The 16,715-nt window shown below is 37.1% G+C and overlaps 4 protein-coding genes across 11 annotated transcripts in view; 3 read left to right on the forward strand and 1 right to left on the reverse strand.

Annotated features, from left to right (window-relative positions):
* Positions 1–1,741: 1,741 nt before the first annotated feature.
* Positions 1,742–14,869, reverse strand: LOC116012626. 7 transcript variants are annotated; one of them, XM_031252225.1, is made up of 9 exons: positions 14,737–14,849; positions 14,557–14,625; positions 14,366–14,412; positions 11,494–11,569; positions 11,308–11,384; positions 11,166–11,212; positions 8,316–10,353; positions 2,897–3,481; positions 1,742–2,046 (listed from the first exon to the last, which is right to left on the reverse strand). In XM_031252225.1, the coding sequence occupies exons 1-7, from the start codon at positions 14,737–14,739 to the stop codon at positions 10,226–10,228; spliced, it is 447 nt and encodes a 148-aa protein (XP_031108085.1). In that variant the 5' UTR covers positions 14,740–14,849; the 3' UTR covers positions 1,742–2,046; positions 2,897–3,481; positions 8,316–10,225. The 7 variants fall into 7 exon arrangements, with proteins under 7 accessions (XP_031108085.1, XP_031108087.1, XP_031108084.1 ...); XM_031252227.1 differs by having other exon boundaries at positions 8,316–9,516; positions 11,494–11,611; XM_031252224.1 differs by having other exon boundaries at positions 2,897–2,943; positions 11,494–11,611.
* LOC116012360 lies at positions 3,140–6,054 on the forward strand. Its single transcript, XM_031251881.1, has 2 exons — positions 3,140–3,823; positions 5,880–6,054. Exons 1-2 carry the CDS (start codon positions 3,140–3,142, stop codon positions 5,985–5,987), a joined length of 792 nt encoding a protein of 263 aa, XP_031107741.1. The 3' UTR covers positions 5,988–6,054.
* On the forward strand, positions 8,587–9,378 carry LOC116012362. The gene has a single exon (XM_031251884.1). It carries the CDS (start codon positions 8,587–8,589, stop codon positions 9,376–9,378), a length of 792 nt encoding a protein of 263 aa, XP_031107744.1.
* LOC116012625 overlaps positions 14,627–16,715 on the forward strand; it is a 4,325-nt gene continuing 2,236 nt past the window's right edge. Inside the window, exon 1 of one of the 2 annotated variants that reach the window (XM_031252222.1) lies at positions 14,627–14,955. In XM_031252222.1, coding sequence (XP_031108082.1) covers positions 14,654–14,955 — 302 coding nt within the window. In that variant the 5' untranslated portion in view covers positions 14,627–14,653. The remainder of the gene's footprint in view (positions 14,956–16,715) is intronic. The other variant, XM_031252221.1, reaches the window with a different exon arrangement.

The raw sequence follows: 16,715 nt of genomic DNA on the forward strand, positions 1-16,715 counted from the left end.
AGGCGTGTACGCGCCCGCATGAGCGCCTGCTGTGCGCAAAACACGCACAACAGCATATGAGCATTCAATGATTTTGGCAGAAATTACTATTCTATCATCCTTCATTTGCAGATGAATTCTTTTCACTCTCTCTCATATTCTCTCTCTTGCCATGGGACAACTTGCCTGACATAAACCACCAAATATTCACGGGTGGTGATGCTCTACGTCGTTTTTGTCTTCTTCTTCTTCTTTTTTTTTTTTTTTTTTTTAATTAGTAAACATATTGCTGAATATAGAGTTGTCCAAAAATGTGTGAATGTAGAGGTTTCAAAGTGTGAATGTAGAGTATAGAAATCGTGAATGTAGATTTATGATTGTGTGAATGTAGAGTTGCCCAGAGATGTGTGAATGTGGAGGTTTCAAATTGTGAATATGGAGTATAGAAATCGTGAATGTAGAGTTATGCATGTGTGAATCTGTAATAGAGTTAAGAACTTCTAGCAACTTGTAGCCCTGTAATGTGTGAATGTGGAGTCCTCAAGTTGTGAATGTGGAGTATAGGACCTGTGAATATAGAGTTTTGAATGTGTGAATGTGGAGTTTACAAATTGTGAATGTAGAGTATAGTGTATGTGAATGTAGAGTATAGTTACTAAACATATAATCCTGTAATGTGTGAATGTTGAGTTTACAAATTGTGAATATAGAGTATAGTGTATGTGAATGTAGACACAAGTCCACCTTGCAAGGTAGATCTGGGTCCACGGCATAACAACCCGCTCTAAGGTCTTCCAAGCCTAGCCTCATTGGGTTAAGGTCATTTGACTCAAGTCATTAAAAAATGGGCCATTGATCTAATTACTCCACCAATAGGAAAATACTTGCACTTAAGTGTTATTATTTATCCTGTTGAGCAAACTGGTAAACCTATTAAAAAAAGTGCTATGATTCCATATGAAATTGCAACAGAATTACATAATGCTCTCCCATGATGTTCCTCTACCTTTTATGGTCAAGTTGGTCAAGAGTGAACAGACAAGCCAAGTACATTTCCAAGTGGCCAAGTTGCAGAAATGTTGAGATGCCTGGATCCAAATTAGTAAATGCCAAGTAACTTGTAGCTCAATGGTATCTTTGTGCCTCTCCCAAATGGAAGATTACAAGTTTACAATACTATATTATAATAGAGTCAGTAGCAAAAAAAAAAAAAAACCTTTTTAGTAAATAAATAAACATATGAAAAATTCTCTACCGGATATAATGAAAAGTTCGAGATATTGTCTTCCTTGCACCCATAGTAGCTCCTACAACTTTTTTAGTTATATTTAAAGAAATTGCCAATTTTGATAATATCATAGTATTTCACATAAATAAATAAATGGGTGTCCTATGAACACAATCTATACTCCATATACAATTGCAAAAATCAAATCCGCTATATTAAGATTAAATAAGGATACCTGATTTTACCCGTTTAATTGAATTTGTTAAGAGTCCACATTAAAAATACAAGAGAGGACACATATCTTTATAAGACTATGAGCTAGACTAATTAATTAATTATATTTAATCTTTAATCAATGTGTATTATAGTCCAGTTAAATTATAACGTGTTATTAAAATTTACTCTATTACTTTGTATTTACCTGATTGTCTACCACGATGTCATCTTGACTCAATGTTAAATTATAATAGAGTTTCCTTAACCAAAGGTGTGACAGTCTCACCGGGCTTGCTGCAGGAAATTAAAGCACATGGCTACCACATTAATCTGAGCCTTCCATTACCTGTCTCATCGTCTCCCATCAAAATTGTTTCTTCTATGGTGGTCACAACAGATTATTAAACTCAATATTTCAATGCAGATATAATTAAGCCGTGTACACGTGTGTGTGGTTACAGCAGAAAACGTGTTCGTGGGAAATGATGATCTTCCTATATTTCTTTAACCACAGCATCTACCAAGTCTTGTATTGTGCTGGCAAAACCACCAATTCTGACCAACCATGCGTGCACATAGCATAGGATTTCTTCTCTTCACTCGTGCAAATTTTGGGTATAAATCTACAGATTGAAACAAATTTGTTATGATGGGTGGGTATAAACCTTCTGGTGCTAGGTAGGGGGAAGCATAATCTTTACCAGCTCAACAATCATAGTATTATATAGTTATGACCTACTAATCATTTTACAATTTTTTTTGGATGACGAGGAAAATCTATAGTCACTATCTAAAGGTGTGTATACTGGGTAAATCGTATCTTGTAATCTTAACCTGCAAAAAATCACAAGGAGATAAACCGATCTAGATTTTCTATAGCTGACCGGCTTAAACTAAGAAGGCCAATAGGCCATCCACTCCTGCTAAGAGTCGAACTTATAACTTTCTGATTACTAAGTCAATTGTCTGACTAACTTGGCTGTTATTGCAATTTGAGGATTAAAAAAATGGAGGAAACTATATTATTGTGTTGTTTATGAAACTAAAATGCAGAAACTCATTTCCTAAAAAAATCAAAGAAATTTTTGTGCTGATCTGAGTCTTACAACTAGGCTAATTACAACCATGTTTCCTTCTATAGTGTCCATGGTGAATAATATAGTAGGGAAAACAGGCAACAAGGCATGCGTGTAGAACAGATAAATTAATCACAACCCACATGAATGCATTAATGATTGAGAGGTTTTATATTACAACTTTGTTTACAAATGTTTTTAATATGCTCTCTGTTTTCAAGTTGATGCATGAGGTTGATGAAGCGAAACAGACGGAATAAGCTAGCCACATGTTTCCAAACTAATGAGAAAAAAAGGAATATGATCCAATCCAGGCAGGATGCATCTTGGAAAATTGACAAAAGATGTAATTGACAGTAATGGCACACTGGTTGGGAGGCAAGAAGAAACAGCTAACCTTTTATTAATGCAGATGAAGGGAGATCCACAGCATTTGTTCCAGGCCTGGGAGGAATAAAGAATTGTAAATGATTAGAGTTTGTTGGCAAAGTAAATAACAGCTTGGCTAAGTTCAAGGAATGGCACATTGCTGTTCTTATCTCCATGCCTTCCAACCTGCCAATATATAACCAAGTCTAGAGCTTATTCTAGCCAACACAAGCTTGAGTTTACTTTCCTGTTACACACAGAAAATACAACAATGGTAAAATCCAACCACGTCCGATCTATTAGCTTTCCCAGCAGATCACATCCGAGCATTCAAAAGGTGGAAGAAGAGCTCACCAAGCTCAAAACATTACAAGTATCAGTCACTCCAGAAGCAGCTACAATCAGCAGTGGTCTTCTTGGATTAGAACAGCTGTACAAGTGCATGGATGATCTTCTTAACTTGCCACAAACCCTTCAAGCCATCTCCCAACATCAGAATAAGAAATGGGTTGATGGCTTATTGGAGAAATCAGTGAGGCTTCTTGATATTTGTGGTCTAGCAAGAGACTGCATCTCTCAGTTGAAGGAACATTTGAGAGATCTGCAATCCTCCCTAAGGAGAAGAAAGGGAGATTCAAGTACTGAAGATAGCATCACCAGATACTCTTCATTCATAAAGAAGATGAACAAGGATGCAAAAAAGTCAATTGCAGCAATAAAGAAAATCGATGGTGAGATCGATGGATCAACACCCTTAGATGTGAATCATGACATCTCAGCAGTGATCAGAGCCCTAAGAGAAGCAAGTGCAGTGAGCACTTCTATTTTCCAGTTTGTCCTGCTTTTCTTGTCTGTGCCAGTTTTGAAGCCTAAGCCATCTCGGTGGTCACTGGTTTCAAAATTGGTACAAAGTGGAAGAGTAGCATGTGAATACCAACACGACAACACTTGCAATCTGGAGACATTGGAAGCTCAACTTGAGGCCATTGAGAATCAAATGGAAAGCATATTTAGGTGCTTGATTAAATTAAGGAGCTCTCTCCTGAACATCATCTCTTGCTAAGCAATTGTAAAGCCATACTTGTATATAATCAATTTTGTAGTTACTCGAGAAATACGATACAGAAATGATAGTTTATACTCTAACTTGCATCTATCTTCCCTCTTAATCTCTTATGTGTATCAAGCTCTCCCCAGTAACTGCCAACGATCTGTTAACAGTATCATTTGCAACACATCAACATAATGAACCATTCATGCACTTTAATACAAATCTTCATAGCATGCTTTAACCGGCTAATCTGCATTAGTAATAACCAGATATCAGTAACTCAGTTTAGCATGATTAATGTTTTGGGTGATCACACAAAGGATTTATCATACTTTCTGATTAGCTTTATTCTCTAGTGATATTTTTCTAAACATCAGAAGCATTAACTTTCCTAGATTTAATTTAGATATCATTCCTCTTGCCTCTGCAAAGTGTTAACCACTCCTTGTGAACCAAAGGTAAAATTACAAGCTGGAATAGTGCTGATTAACTAGGATGAAAATGACAAGACCTGTCACTACCCTCGGCTCTTTTCTTGTCCTGGGATCCCCAAAACTCAATCTAAATAGATATAATATCTTAAAACTGTTTCATAACCTTGTATGTTCAACAAAAAACTGTGTATTGAAGGAAATTCCTAGGTTTTTATGAGAATTACTGTGTATGTATATTAAGGTAATGTATAAACCAGCTAAGCCACATATGTTTTCAAGAGTCGGAGGGGCATAAATGGTGAGATGCCTGGCACCAAATCCCAAGGCAACTAAAGAAATGATTATCAACACAAATTGCATATGGCAAGAAGAGTTTTTGTTAACAAAAGGTGTGACAGTCTAACCAGACTTTCAGCAGGAAAGCACATGGCTATCACATTGGTCTGAACAATCCTATTCGCGTCTCGTCTCCCATCAATTTTGTTTGTTCCAAGGAAGTCACAAGAGATTATTAAAGTCAATTTTGCAATGCAGATATAAGTTGTGTACATGTGTGTGTGGTTTTCCCAATACCTCAAACATGTCCTGGAAAATGATGATCTTCATATATTTCTTTAATCACAGCATCTCTGACATCTTGCACTTGGCAAAACACCACCGATTCTGGCCAGCCATACGTGCACATAATATAGGATTTCATCCCTTCAATCGTGCAAAGTTATGGGTTGGTGGAGAATCAAAATATCTACTGATCTACCAAAACAAAATTGTCATCATGATTATGTTCCCCTTCTATTATGAATGGACCAAAGTTGCTATGGGCTAAAATGCTAAATCCCAAGCTTGTTTGGTCTACGCGAGTAGCGTCAACTTTGATGGCGTGTACAAGGCCCAGATACAAGTCATGAGTTACTTTATGTGGTATTTGGTTAAGTTTTCTGCCAGTACTCAAGACCATCCGATTGCATCACAACATCAAAGTTTTCAGCAGTAAATCTAAGGCAAGACAGTTTCAAGCGCTATGGTTCATGTGAGATATTTGTAACAAGCTGCAGCATAATTGATATCTATGCTGCAGCTTGAGGGGGAGTGTTAAAGTATAATGTATAAACTATTAATAGTATATAAACTATTAGTAGTGGATTCCTTATATTAAGGCTAGTGGAGCACTAGCATGTATTAGGGCAGGATTTAGGGAGTCTTGTCTCTCCCTCTCTCCTATATATGTGTATCAGTTTATGCAGTGAAGAACACACAGAAAACACAGAAAATATAAGTCTTTTAGCTACTGCCCACATTCAGCTTCTTCCCTTTTAGTTCTTAACATAAAAATCTTCTGGAGCCTGGACAGTAGGAGAAAGCATAATCTTCACCAACTCAACAATGATAGTATTATAGTTAACACCTATTATTCATTTTGAAACTTTGAGGATTGAAAAATAGGAAACTGTATAATGAGTCTTGTTGGTAAAACTAAAATGCAAAAAAAAAAAAAAAAAAAAAAAAAAAANGACAACACTTGCAATCTGGAGACATTGGAAGCTCAACTTGAGGCCATTGAGAATCAAATGGAAAGCATATTTAGGTGCTTGATTAAATTAAGGAGCTCTCTCCTGAACATCATCTCTTGCTAAGCAATTGTAAAGCCATACTTGTATATAATCAATTTTGTAGTTACTCGAGAAATACGATACAGAAATGATAGTTTATACTCTAACTTGCATCTATCTTCCCTCTTAATCTCTTATGTGTATCAAGCTCTCCCCAGTAACTGCCAACGATCTGTTAACAGTATCATTTGCAACACATCAACATAATGAACCATTCATGCACTTTAATACAAATCTTCATAGCATGCTTTAACCGGCTAATCTGCATTAGTAATAACCAGATATCAGTAACTCAGTTTAGCATGATTAATGTTTTGGGTGATCACACAAAGGATTTATCATACTTTCTGATTAGCTTTATTCTCTAGTGATATTTTACCAAACTTCAGAAGCATAAATTTTCCTAGATTTAATTCAGATATCATTCCTCTTGGCTCTGCAAAGTGTTAACCACTCCTTGTGTACAAGGTAAAATTACAAGCTGGAATAGTGCTGATTAACAAGGATGAAAGTGACAAGACTTGTTACTACCCTCAGCTCTTTTCTTGACCTTGGATCCCCAAATCCCAATCTAAGCAGATACAATTTCTTACAACTGTTTCATGACCTTGTATGTGCAACAAAAAACTGTGTATTGAAGGAAATTCCTAGGTTTTTATGAGAATTACTGTGTATGTATATTAAGGTAATGTATAAACCAGCTAAGCCACATATGTTTTCAAGAGTCGGAGGGGCATAAATGGTGAGATGCCTGGCACCAAATCCCAAGGCAACTAAAGAAATGATTATCAACACAAATTGCATATGGCAAGAAGAGTTTTTGTTAACAAAAGGTGTGACAGTCTAACCAGACTTTCAGCAGGAAAGCACATGGCTATCACATTGGTCTGAACAATCCTATTCGCGTCTCGTCTCCCATCAATTTTGTTTGTTCCAAGGAAGTCACAAGAGATTATTAAAGTCAATTTTGCAATGCAGATATAAGTTGTGTACATGTGTGTGTGGTTTTCCCAATACCTCAAACATGTCCTGGAAAATGATGATCTTCATATATTTCTTTAATCACAGCATCTCTGACATCTTGCACTTGGCAAAACACCACCGATTCTGGCCAGCCATACGTGCACATAATATAGGATTTCATCCCTTCAATCGTGCAAAGTTATGGGTTGGTGGAGAATCAAAATATCTACTGATCTACCAAAACAAAATTGTCATCATGATTATGTTCCCCTTCTATTATGAATGGACCAAAGTTGCTATGGGCTAAAATGCTAAATCCCAAGCTTGTTTGGTCTACGCGAGTAGCGTCAACTTTGATGGCGTGTACAAGGCCCAGATACAAGTCATGAGTTACTTTATGTGGTATTTGGTTAAGTTTTCTGCCAGTACTCAAGACCATCCGATTGCATCACAACATCAAAGTTTTCAGCAGTAAATCTAAGGCAAGACAGTTTCAAGCGCTATGGTTCATGTGAGATATTTGTAACAAGCTGCAGCATAATTGATATCTATGCTGCAGCTTGAGGGGGAGTGTTAAAGTATAATGTATAAACTATTAATAGTATATAAACTATTAGTAGTGGATTCCTTATATTAAGGCTAGTGGAGCACTAGCATGTATTAGGGCAGGATTTAGGGAGTCTTGTCTCTCCCTCTCTCCTATATATGTGTATCAGTTTATGCAGTGAAGAACACACAGAAAACACAGAAAATATAAGTCTTTTAGCTACTGCCCACATTCAGCTTCTTCCCTTTTAGTTCTTAACATAAAAATCTTCTGGAGCCTGGACAGTAGGAGAAAGCATAATCTTCACCAACTCAACAATGATAGTATTATAGTTAACACCTATTATTCATTTTGAAACTTTGAGGATTGAAAAATAGGAAACTGTATAATGAGTCTTGTTGGTAAAACTAAAATGCAAAAAAAAAAAAAAAAAAAAGGATACTGCAACCACATGCAGATCTGGTTCTTACAACTAGGCTAATGACAGCCATGTCTTCTTCTATATAACCTATAGAGAATAAAGTAAAAGGAAAAAAAGAAAACAGCCAAGAAACAAGGCATGCATGTAGTACAGATAATATAATCACAACCCACTTGAATGCATTAATGATTAAGAGGTTTTGTATTACAACTTCGTTTCAAAATGTCATTACTGTGTTCTCTGTTTTCAAGTTGATCCATGAGGTTCATGCAGCGAAACAGACGAATAAGCTAGCCACATTTTTCAGAACTAATACGAAAAAAAGGAATCCAAGCCACGCAGTATGCATCTTGGATAATTGACAAAAGATGTAATTGACAGAAATGGCACACTGGTTGGGAGGCAAGAAGAAGCAGCTAACCTTTATTAATGCATTTGAAGGGAGATCCACATCATTTGTTCCAAGCGTGTAAGAAATAAAGAATTGTAAATGATTAGAGTTTGTTGGCAAAGTAAATAACAGGTTGGCTAAGTTCAAGGAATGGCACATTGCACCACATGCAGATAACAATACTACATCCTAGTGCTAATTTTATCTTCATACCTTCCCATCTGCCAATATATAGCCAAGTCTAGAGCTTATTCTAGCCAACACAAACAAAGGTTGAGTTTATTTTCCAGAAAATACAACAATGGCAAAATCCAACCACACCCGATCTATTAGCTTCCCTAGCATATCACATCCAAGCATTCAAAAAGCAGAAGAAGAGCTGACCAAGCTCAAAACATTACAAGTATCAGCCACGCCAGAAGCAGCTACAATCAGCAGTGGTCTTCTTGGATTAGAAGAGCTTTACAAATGCATGGATGATCTTCTTAACTTGCCACAAGCCCTTCAAGCCCTCTCCCAACGTCACAATAAGACATGGGTTGATGGCTTATTGGAGAAATCAGTGAGGCTTCTTGATATTTGTGGTCTAGCAAGAGATAGTGTCTCTCAGTTGAAAGAAAACTTGAGAGATCTCCAATCCTCCCAGAGGAGGAGAAAGGAAGATTCAAGTATTGAATCTACCATCACCCGATACACTTCATTCATAAAGAAGATGAACAAGGATGCAAAAAAGTCAATTGCAGCTATAAAGAAAATCGATGATGAGATTGATCGATTAACACCCTTAGAAGTGCATCATGACATCTCAGCAGCAATTAGAGCATTAAGAGAAGCAACTACAGTGAGCCTTTCTATTTTCCAGTTTGTCCTGCTTTTCTTGTCTGTGCCAGTTTTGAAGCCTAAGCCATCTAGGTGGTCACTGGTTTCAAAATTGGTACAAAGTGGAAGAGTAGCATGTGAATACCAACATGACAAATCTGGCAATCTGGAGACATTGGAAGCTCAACTTGAGGCCATTGAGAATCAAATGGAAAGCATATTTAGGTGCATGATTAAATTAAGGAGCTCTCTCCTGAACATCATCTCTTGCTAAGCAATTGTATAGCCATACTTGTATATAATCAATTTTGTAGTTACTCAAGAGAAAACAATACAAAAGTGATAGTTTATCCTCCAACTTGCATCTATCTGCCTTCTTAATCTCTTATGTGTATCAAGCCCTCCCCAGTTACTGCAAAAAGATTGGTTAACAGTATAGATTTGCATAAATACAAGTCAAAGAGGGCATCAAGATAATGAACCAGCCATTCATGAACTTTTATTACAAATCATATCTTCATAATGTGCTTTAACTAGCTTATGTGTGTTAGTAATCAGATCCAATCAGTGTATCATGTTCTGGGTGATCATGCAATGGAGCTATGACATTTTCTGATTAGCTTTATTCTCTTGTGAGATTTTCCTAGACATCAGAAGCATAAATTTTCCTAGATTTATATCAGATATCATTCCCATTGCCTCTGCAAAGCTTTAACCACTCCACCTGATCAAAAGGTAAAATAATAAGCCCGGAGCAATGCTGGTTTAACTAGGATGAGTGTCGACCACCCTCTGCTCTTTTCATGACCTTGGATCCCCAAATCTAAACCTGAGTAGATAGAATTTTCCTGTAATTGTTTCTTGTCCTTGTATGTGCTACCCAAAAGCTGAGTATTGAAGGAAATTCCTAGATTTCCACATTGATTAGAGCCTTCCATTACCTGTCTCAGCTCGTCTCCCATCAAAATTGTTTCTTCAATGGTGGTCACAACAGATTATTAAACTCAATTTTGCAAATGCAGATATAATTAAGCCGTGTACACGTGTGTGTGGGTTTCCCAATACCAATATGTCAAAGCAGAAAACCCGTTCGTGGGAAATGAAGATCTTCTTATATTTCTTTAGCCACAGCATCTCCAAAGTCTTGTGCTGGCAAAACCACCGATTCTGACCAGCCATACGTGCACATAAGAAAGGATTTCTACTCCTCCCTCGTGCAAAATGTTGGGTTGGCAGAGAGCCAATAAATCTACAGATTGAAACAAAATTGTCATGATGATTATGTTACTCTTCTGTTATGATGGGTATAAACCTTCTGGTGCCTGGCAGGTAGGAGGAAGCATAATCTTCACCAGATCAACAATGATAGCACATTATACAGTCAACACCTACAAATCATTTTGAAACCTTTTTTTGGTTGAGGAGATAAACCTACAAGAAGGTAAATCAGCCTAGATTTTCCATAGCTGACTGGCTCAAACCAAGAAGACCAATAGGTCACTCCTGCTAGGAGTCAAACATGTAACCTTGTGGTTACTAAATCAATAGCCTGACCAACTTGGCTGGTGTTGCAACTTTGAGGATTAAAAAATGGGGAACTGTATTATTGTATTGTTTATGAAACTAAAGTGCAGAACCCATTTCCTAAAATCAAAGATATTTGCATGCTGATACCACATTCTGATCTGATTCTTACAGCCAGGCTAATGACAGCCATGTCTCCTTCTATATAGCCTATGGTGAATAATATAGTAGGGAAAACAGCCAACAAGGCATGCGTGTAGTACAAATAAATTAATCACAACCCACATGAATGCATTAATGATTAAGAGTTTTTATAATACAACTTTGTTTTGAAATGTTTTTAATATGCTTTCGGTTTTCAAGTTGATGCATGAGGTTGATGAAGCGAAACAGACGGAATAATAAGCTAGCAACATGTTTACAAACTAATGAGAAAAAAAGGAATCCAATCCAGGCAGGATGCATCTTGGAAAATTGACAAAAGATGTAATTGATAGTAATGTCACACTGGTTGGGGGGCAAGAAGAAACAGCTAACCTTTTATTAATGCAGTTGAAGGGAGATACACAGCATTTGTTCCAAGCCTGGGAGGAATAAAGAATTGTAAATGATTAGAGTTTGTTGGCAAAGTAAATAACAGCTTGGCTAAGTTCAAGGAATGGCACATTGCTGCTCTTACCTCCATGCCTTCCAATCTGCCAATATATAACCAAGTCTAGAACTTATTCTAGCCAACACAAGCTTGAGTTTACTTTCCTGTTAGACAGAGAGAAAATACAACAATGGCAAAATCCAATCACGTCCGATCTATTAGCTTTCCCAGCAGATCACATCCGAGCATTCAAAAGGTGGAAGAAGAGCTCACCAAGCTCAAAACAATACAAGTATCAGTCACTCCAGAAGCAGCTACAATCAGCAGTGGTCTTCTTGGATTAGAACAGCTGTACAAGTGCATGGATGATCTTCTTAACTTGCCACAAACCCTTCAAACCCTCTCCCAAAATCAAAATCAGAAATGGGTTGATGGCTTATTGGAGAAATCAGTGAGGCTTCTTGATATTTGCAGTCTAGCAAGAGACTGCATCTCTCAGTTGAAAGAACATTTGAGAGATCTCCAATCCTCCCAAAGGAGAAGAAAGGAAGATTCAAGTACTGAAGCCAGCATCACCAGATACACTTCATTCATAAAGAAGATGAACAAGGATGCAAAAAAGTCTATTGCAGCAATAAAGAAAATTGATAATGAGATCGATAGATTAACACCCTTAGATGTGCATCATGACATCTCAGAAGTGATTAAAGCATTAAGAGAAGCAACTACAGTGAGCCTTTCTATTTTCCAGTTTGTCCTGCTTTTCTTGTCTGTGCCAGTTTTGAAGCCTAAGCCATCTAGGTGGTCACTGGTTTCAAAATTGGTACAAAGTGGAAGAGTAGCATGTGAATACCAACATGACAACACTTGCAATCTGGAGACATTGGAAGCTCAACTTGAGGCCATTGAGAATCAAATGGAAAGCATATTTAGGTGCTTGATTAAATTAAGGAGCTCTCTCCTAAACATCATCTCTTGCTAAGCAATTGTATAGCAATACTTGTATATAATCAATTTTGTAGTTACTTGAGACAAATACAATGCAGAAGTGATAGTTTATACTCCAACTTGCATCTATCTTCCCTCTTAATCTATTATGCATATCAAGCCCTCCCCAGTTAGGCCCAGTTACTGCAAAAAGATCCGTTAACAGTATAGATTTTCATAAATACAAATCAAAGAGGGCATCAAGATAATGACCCAGCCATTCATGAACTTTTAATACAAATCATATCTTCATAATGTACGTTAACCAGCTTATGTGTGTTAGTAATCAGATCCAATCAGTGTAGCTTGATTCATGTTCTGGGTGATTATCATGGTTGAAAAAAACGCTAGGCGCTCCCTAGGCGCTTGGGGAGCGCCTAGCGCCTAGGACGCCTAACCGGGGATTAATCGGCGCCTAGGAGTCCGTGTATTTTTTTTTTAATTTTTTTAAGTATTTTTAATTTGTTAAAGACTAATAATTATAAATTTTATAATATTTTAATAGTTAATACTAAAATATTAAATATTAACCTAAAAAATATCTAAAGTTTGTATAATTTAGGATTATTTCGCTCAAAACAATGTTGTTTTGAGTGAAATAACTCATTTTAAAAAAGAACAATAGTTAATCAACTGACTAGAAGGCCTAGTCGGTGCCTAGTCGGTCTAGTCGACGCCTAGGCGGTGCTTTGGCGGCCTAGGCGGTCGCCTAGCCGGCCAGCCGCCTAGACCACCATTTAATGTGATACGCTAGGCGGTCGACCAGCGCCTAGCGCCTAGGCGGGGATTAATCGGCACCTAGGCGGGATTTTTGCAACATTGGTGATTATGCAATGGAGCTATGATATTTTCTGACTAGCTTTATTCTCTTGTGAGCTTTTCCTAGACAACAGAAGCATAAATTTTCCTAGATTTATATCAGATATCACTCCCATTGCCTCTGCAAAGCTTTAACAACTCAACCTGATCAAAAGGTAAAAAATAATAAGCCTGGAGCAGTGCTGGTTTAACTAGGATTAATGTCACCACCCACTGCTCTTTTGATGACCTTGGATCCCCAAATCTAAATCTGAGTAGATATAATTTTCCTGTAATTGTTTCTTGTCAATAGTTGTCATTGTATGTGCTACCCAAAAGCTGAGTATTGAAGGAAATTCCTAGATTTTTTATGAGGATTACTATGTGTATTAGGGTCTTCTAACCATGAATCTATAGAGACAAGCCATGTACATTGTCAAGTGGTGAAGTGGCAAAAAATGACGACGTGCCTGGATCCAAGACGGCTAACGAAATGCTTATCAACACAAAAATTGTAGATGAGGATTACAATTTTGTGTTAGCCAAAGGTATGTCAGTCTCACCAGATTTGCTGCAGGGATGCACATAGCTATCACACTGATCTGAGCCATTCCATTACATGTCTCGTCTCTCTGAAAAATTATGTGTTCTCTGGAGGCCACAACAGATTATTAAAGTTTTAATTTTGTAATGCAGTATTGCAGTGTACACAGTTACACACTGGTGGTGATTTTCCCAATACCTCAATGTTAAAGCAGAAAACGTTTCATGGAAATCGATGATCTTCATATATTTTTCAACCACAGAATCTCCAAAGTCTTGTGCTAGGCAAAACTACAGATCCTGACCAGCCATACGTGCACATAATATAGGATTTCTTCCCTAAATGATTATGGGGTATAAACCATCTGGTGCCTAGAAGGTAGGAGGAAGCATAATCTTCACCAACTAAACAATGATAGAATTATAGTCAACACCTACTAATCATTTCACAACTTTGAGAATTAAAAAAGAGGAAACTGTATTAAGAATCTTCTTGGTGAAACTAAAATGCAAAACCCATTTCCCAAAATCATAAGAAATTAGAATGCTGAAAGTTGCAACCACACGGTCATGTCAGCCATGTCCCATTCCATATAGCCTATAGTGAATAATATTGTATGGAAAACAGCAAAAAAGGCATGCATGTGGTACAGATAAATTAGGAGGTTTTATATTGCAACTTTGTTTTGAAATGTTTTTAATACTTTCTCTGTTTTCAAGTTGATGCATGAGGTTGATGAAGAGAAACAGAGGGAATAAGCCACATGTTTCTGAGAGTAATGGCACACTGGTTGGGAGGCAGGAAGAAGCAGCTAACCTTTTATTAATGCAGTTGAAGGGAGATCCACAGCATTTGTTCCAGGCCTGGGAGGAATAAAGAATTGTAAATGATTAGAGTTTGTTGGCAAAGTAAATAACAGGTTGGCTAAGTTCAAGGAATGGCACATTGCAGCACATGCTGATCACAATACTACAGCCTAGGGCTAATTTTATCTCCATAGTCCGTACCATCCAATCTGCCAATATATAACCAAGTCTAGAGCTTATTCTGGCCAGAACAAGGTTGAGTTTTCTTTCCTGTTACAAAGAGAGAGAAAATACAACAATGGCAAAATCCAACCACGTCCGATCTATTAGCTTTCCCAGCAGATCACATCCAAGCATTCAAAAAGTAGAAAAAGAGCTTACCATGCTCAAAGCATTACAAGTATCAGCTACTCCAGAAGCAGCTACAATTAGCAGTGGCCTTCTTGGATTAGAACAGCTTTACAAGTGCATGGATGATCTTCTTAACTTGCCACAAACCCTTCATACCCTCTCCCAACATCAAAATAAGAAATTGGTTGATGGCTTATTGGAGAGATCAGTGAAGCTTCTAGATATTTGTGGTCTAGCGAGAGATAGTGCTGTAAGAATAAATAGGAAGCATATAGGATCTAACCTCCAGCCATAGTTAATTGTTTGTTGATGCCTGAACTGCTGCAGAAGAGTTTTTGTCTCTCACTTTCACAACCCTCTTAGATGGTGTATGAGTCTTAATGTTGTGCAGTGAGAGGATTATAGAGCCTTTTTATAGATGCAGTCCATCAATGCACTATTCCAATTATTTCCTACTGTTTAACTGTTTGCACCACTTATGAACAGGAAAATGGCATTTCATTATAATGACCTTTCAGAAATCATAGTGGAATTCAATATCTTAATAATGAGATAATGAATCCCTGATTTTAAGGGGATAGTGGATCCATGTTTTCTGCTAGTGGATCCACTTTCCTAATGAAAGTGACATTTATCTAACATTCTCCCACTTGGTGCAAACATCAAACTCAAAGTACAAGATAACACTAACCATAATGATATGTCCTCATTAGTGCGAGTAGTATCCATTATGATCAAATGTAAATTGCCTTCAAGCACTTAATTAGGAAATAAAACTTAATGAAATAAACCATATGTTTATTTCTAATCCAACTGAAGTATTTTCTCAATAAATTAAAGTGTACACACTTGAGAAAATTTCCAAATGCAAAAGAATTTCATTAAAATTGAATGTATATATACAAATTACAAAGTGGACGAAAGTCCCATTTTTCCAACAAGATCCTTGAATATAAATGGAGGCATGCCTTTAGTCAAAGGATCTGCTAGCATCAACTCAGTACTAATATGCTGAATGACCACAACTTTCTCTTTAATGCGCTCCCTGATAGCTAAAAACTTAATGTCGATGTGTTTACTTCGACTTCCACTTTTATTATTTTTAGCTAGGAAGACAGCAGCTGAGTTATCACAGTAAACTTTTAACGGCTTAGATATAGAATCCATGATTCTAAGCCCAGAGATGAAATTCTTTAGCCATACACCTTGTGAAGTTGCCTCAAAGCATGAAACAAACTCGGCTTCCATGGTAGAAGTGGCAATTAAAGTTTGTTTAACACTTCTCCATGATATAGCCCCACCGGCCATGATAAAGATGTACCCTGATGTTGATTTTCGTGAATCAACACAACCGGCAAAGTCTGAATCAGAATACCCAATGACGTCCAATAGATCCATCTGCTTAAACACGAGCATATGATCTTTGGTACCCTTAAGATACCGCATAACCTTCTTTGCAGCTCTCCAGTGGTCTAAACCCGGATTACTTTGATATCGACCTAGCATTCCCACAGCAAAGGCAATGTCCGGTCTGGTACAGACTTGGACATAACCAAGACTACCAACAACTGAAGCATATGGAATATCCTTCATGGATTCTCTTTCAAAATCATTCTTTGGACATTGATCCAAACTCAACTTATCTCCCTTCGCAATAGGAGCAACACTTGGTGAGCAATCCTTCATCCGAAATCTTTCTAAAATTTTGTTAATATAGGCTTCTTGTGATAGACCCAAAACACCACGTGATCTATCTCTATGGATCTTTATGCCAATGACATAAGATGCCTCGCCCATATCCTTCATATCAAAATTATTAGAAAGAAATTGCTTTACCTCATGTAGCATCCCTTTATCATTTGTTGCAAGTAAAATGTCGTCCACATATAAAACAAGAAAACATATTTTACTCCCACTTACCTTTTGGTATATACAATTATCTATTGGACTTTCAACAAAACCATATGAAGAAATAATCCCATCAAATTTTATATACCATTGGCGGGAGG

The sequence above is a fragment of the Ipomoea triloba genome, chromosome 3, assembly GCF_003576645.1.
Source record: "Ipomoea triloba cultivar NCNSP0323 chromosome 3, ASM357664v1".
In the NCBI taxonomy this organism is placed as follows: Eukaryota; Viridiplantae; Streptophyta; class Magnoliopsida; order Solanales; family Convolvulaceae; genus Ipomoea; species Ipomoea triloba.

Bases quoted from the DNA above. Each gene is read 5' to 3' on its own strand.
- LOC116012362 (XM_031251884.1), top strand. From the start codon at position 8,587: ATGGCAAAATCCAACCACACCCGATCTATTAGCTTCCCTAGCATATCA.
- LOC116012626 (XM_031252224.1), bottom strand. The intron at 11,612-14,365 runs GTTAGCTGCTTC...GAGGGTTTGAAG, and splicing joins TTCAACTGCATTAATAAAAG to GGTTTGTGGCAAGTTAAGAA. The intron at 11,213-11,307 runs GTAAGAGCAGCA...TATTCCTCCCAG, and splicing joins GCAGATTGGAAGGCATGGAG to GCTTGGAACAAATGCTGTGT.
- LOC116012360 (XM_031251881.1), top strand. From the start codon at position 3,140: ATGGTAAAATCCAACCACGTCCGATCTATTAGCTTTCCCAGCAGATCA. The intron at 3,824-5,879 runs CTGGAGACATTG...AACACTTGCAAT, and splicing joins AACACGACAACACTTGCAAT to CTGGAGACATTGGAAGCTCA.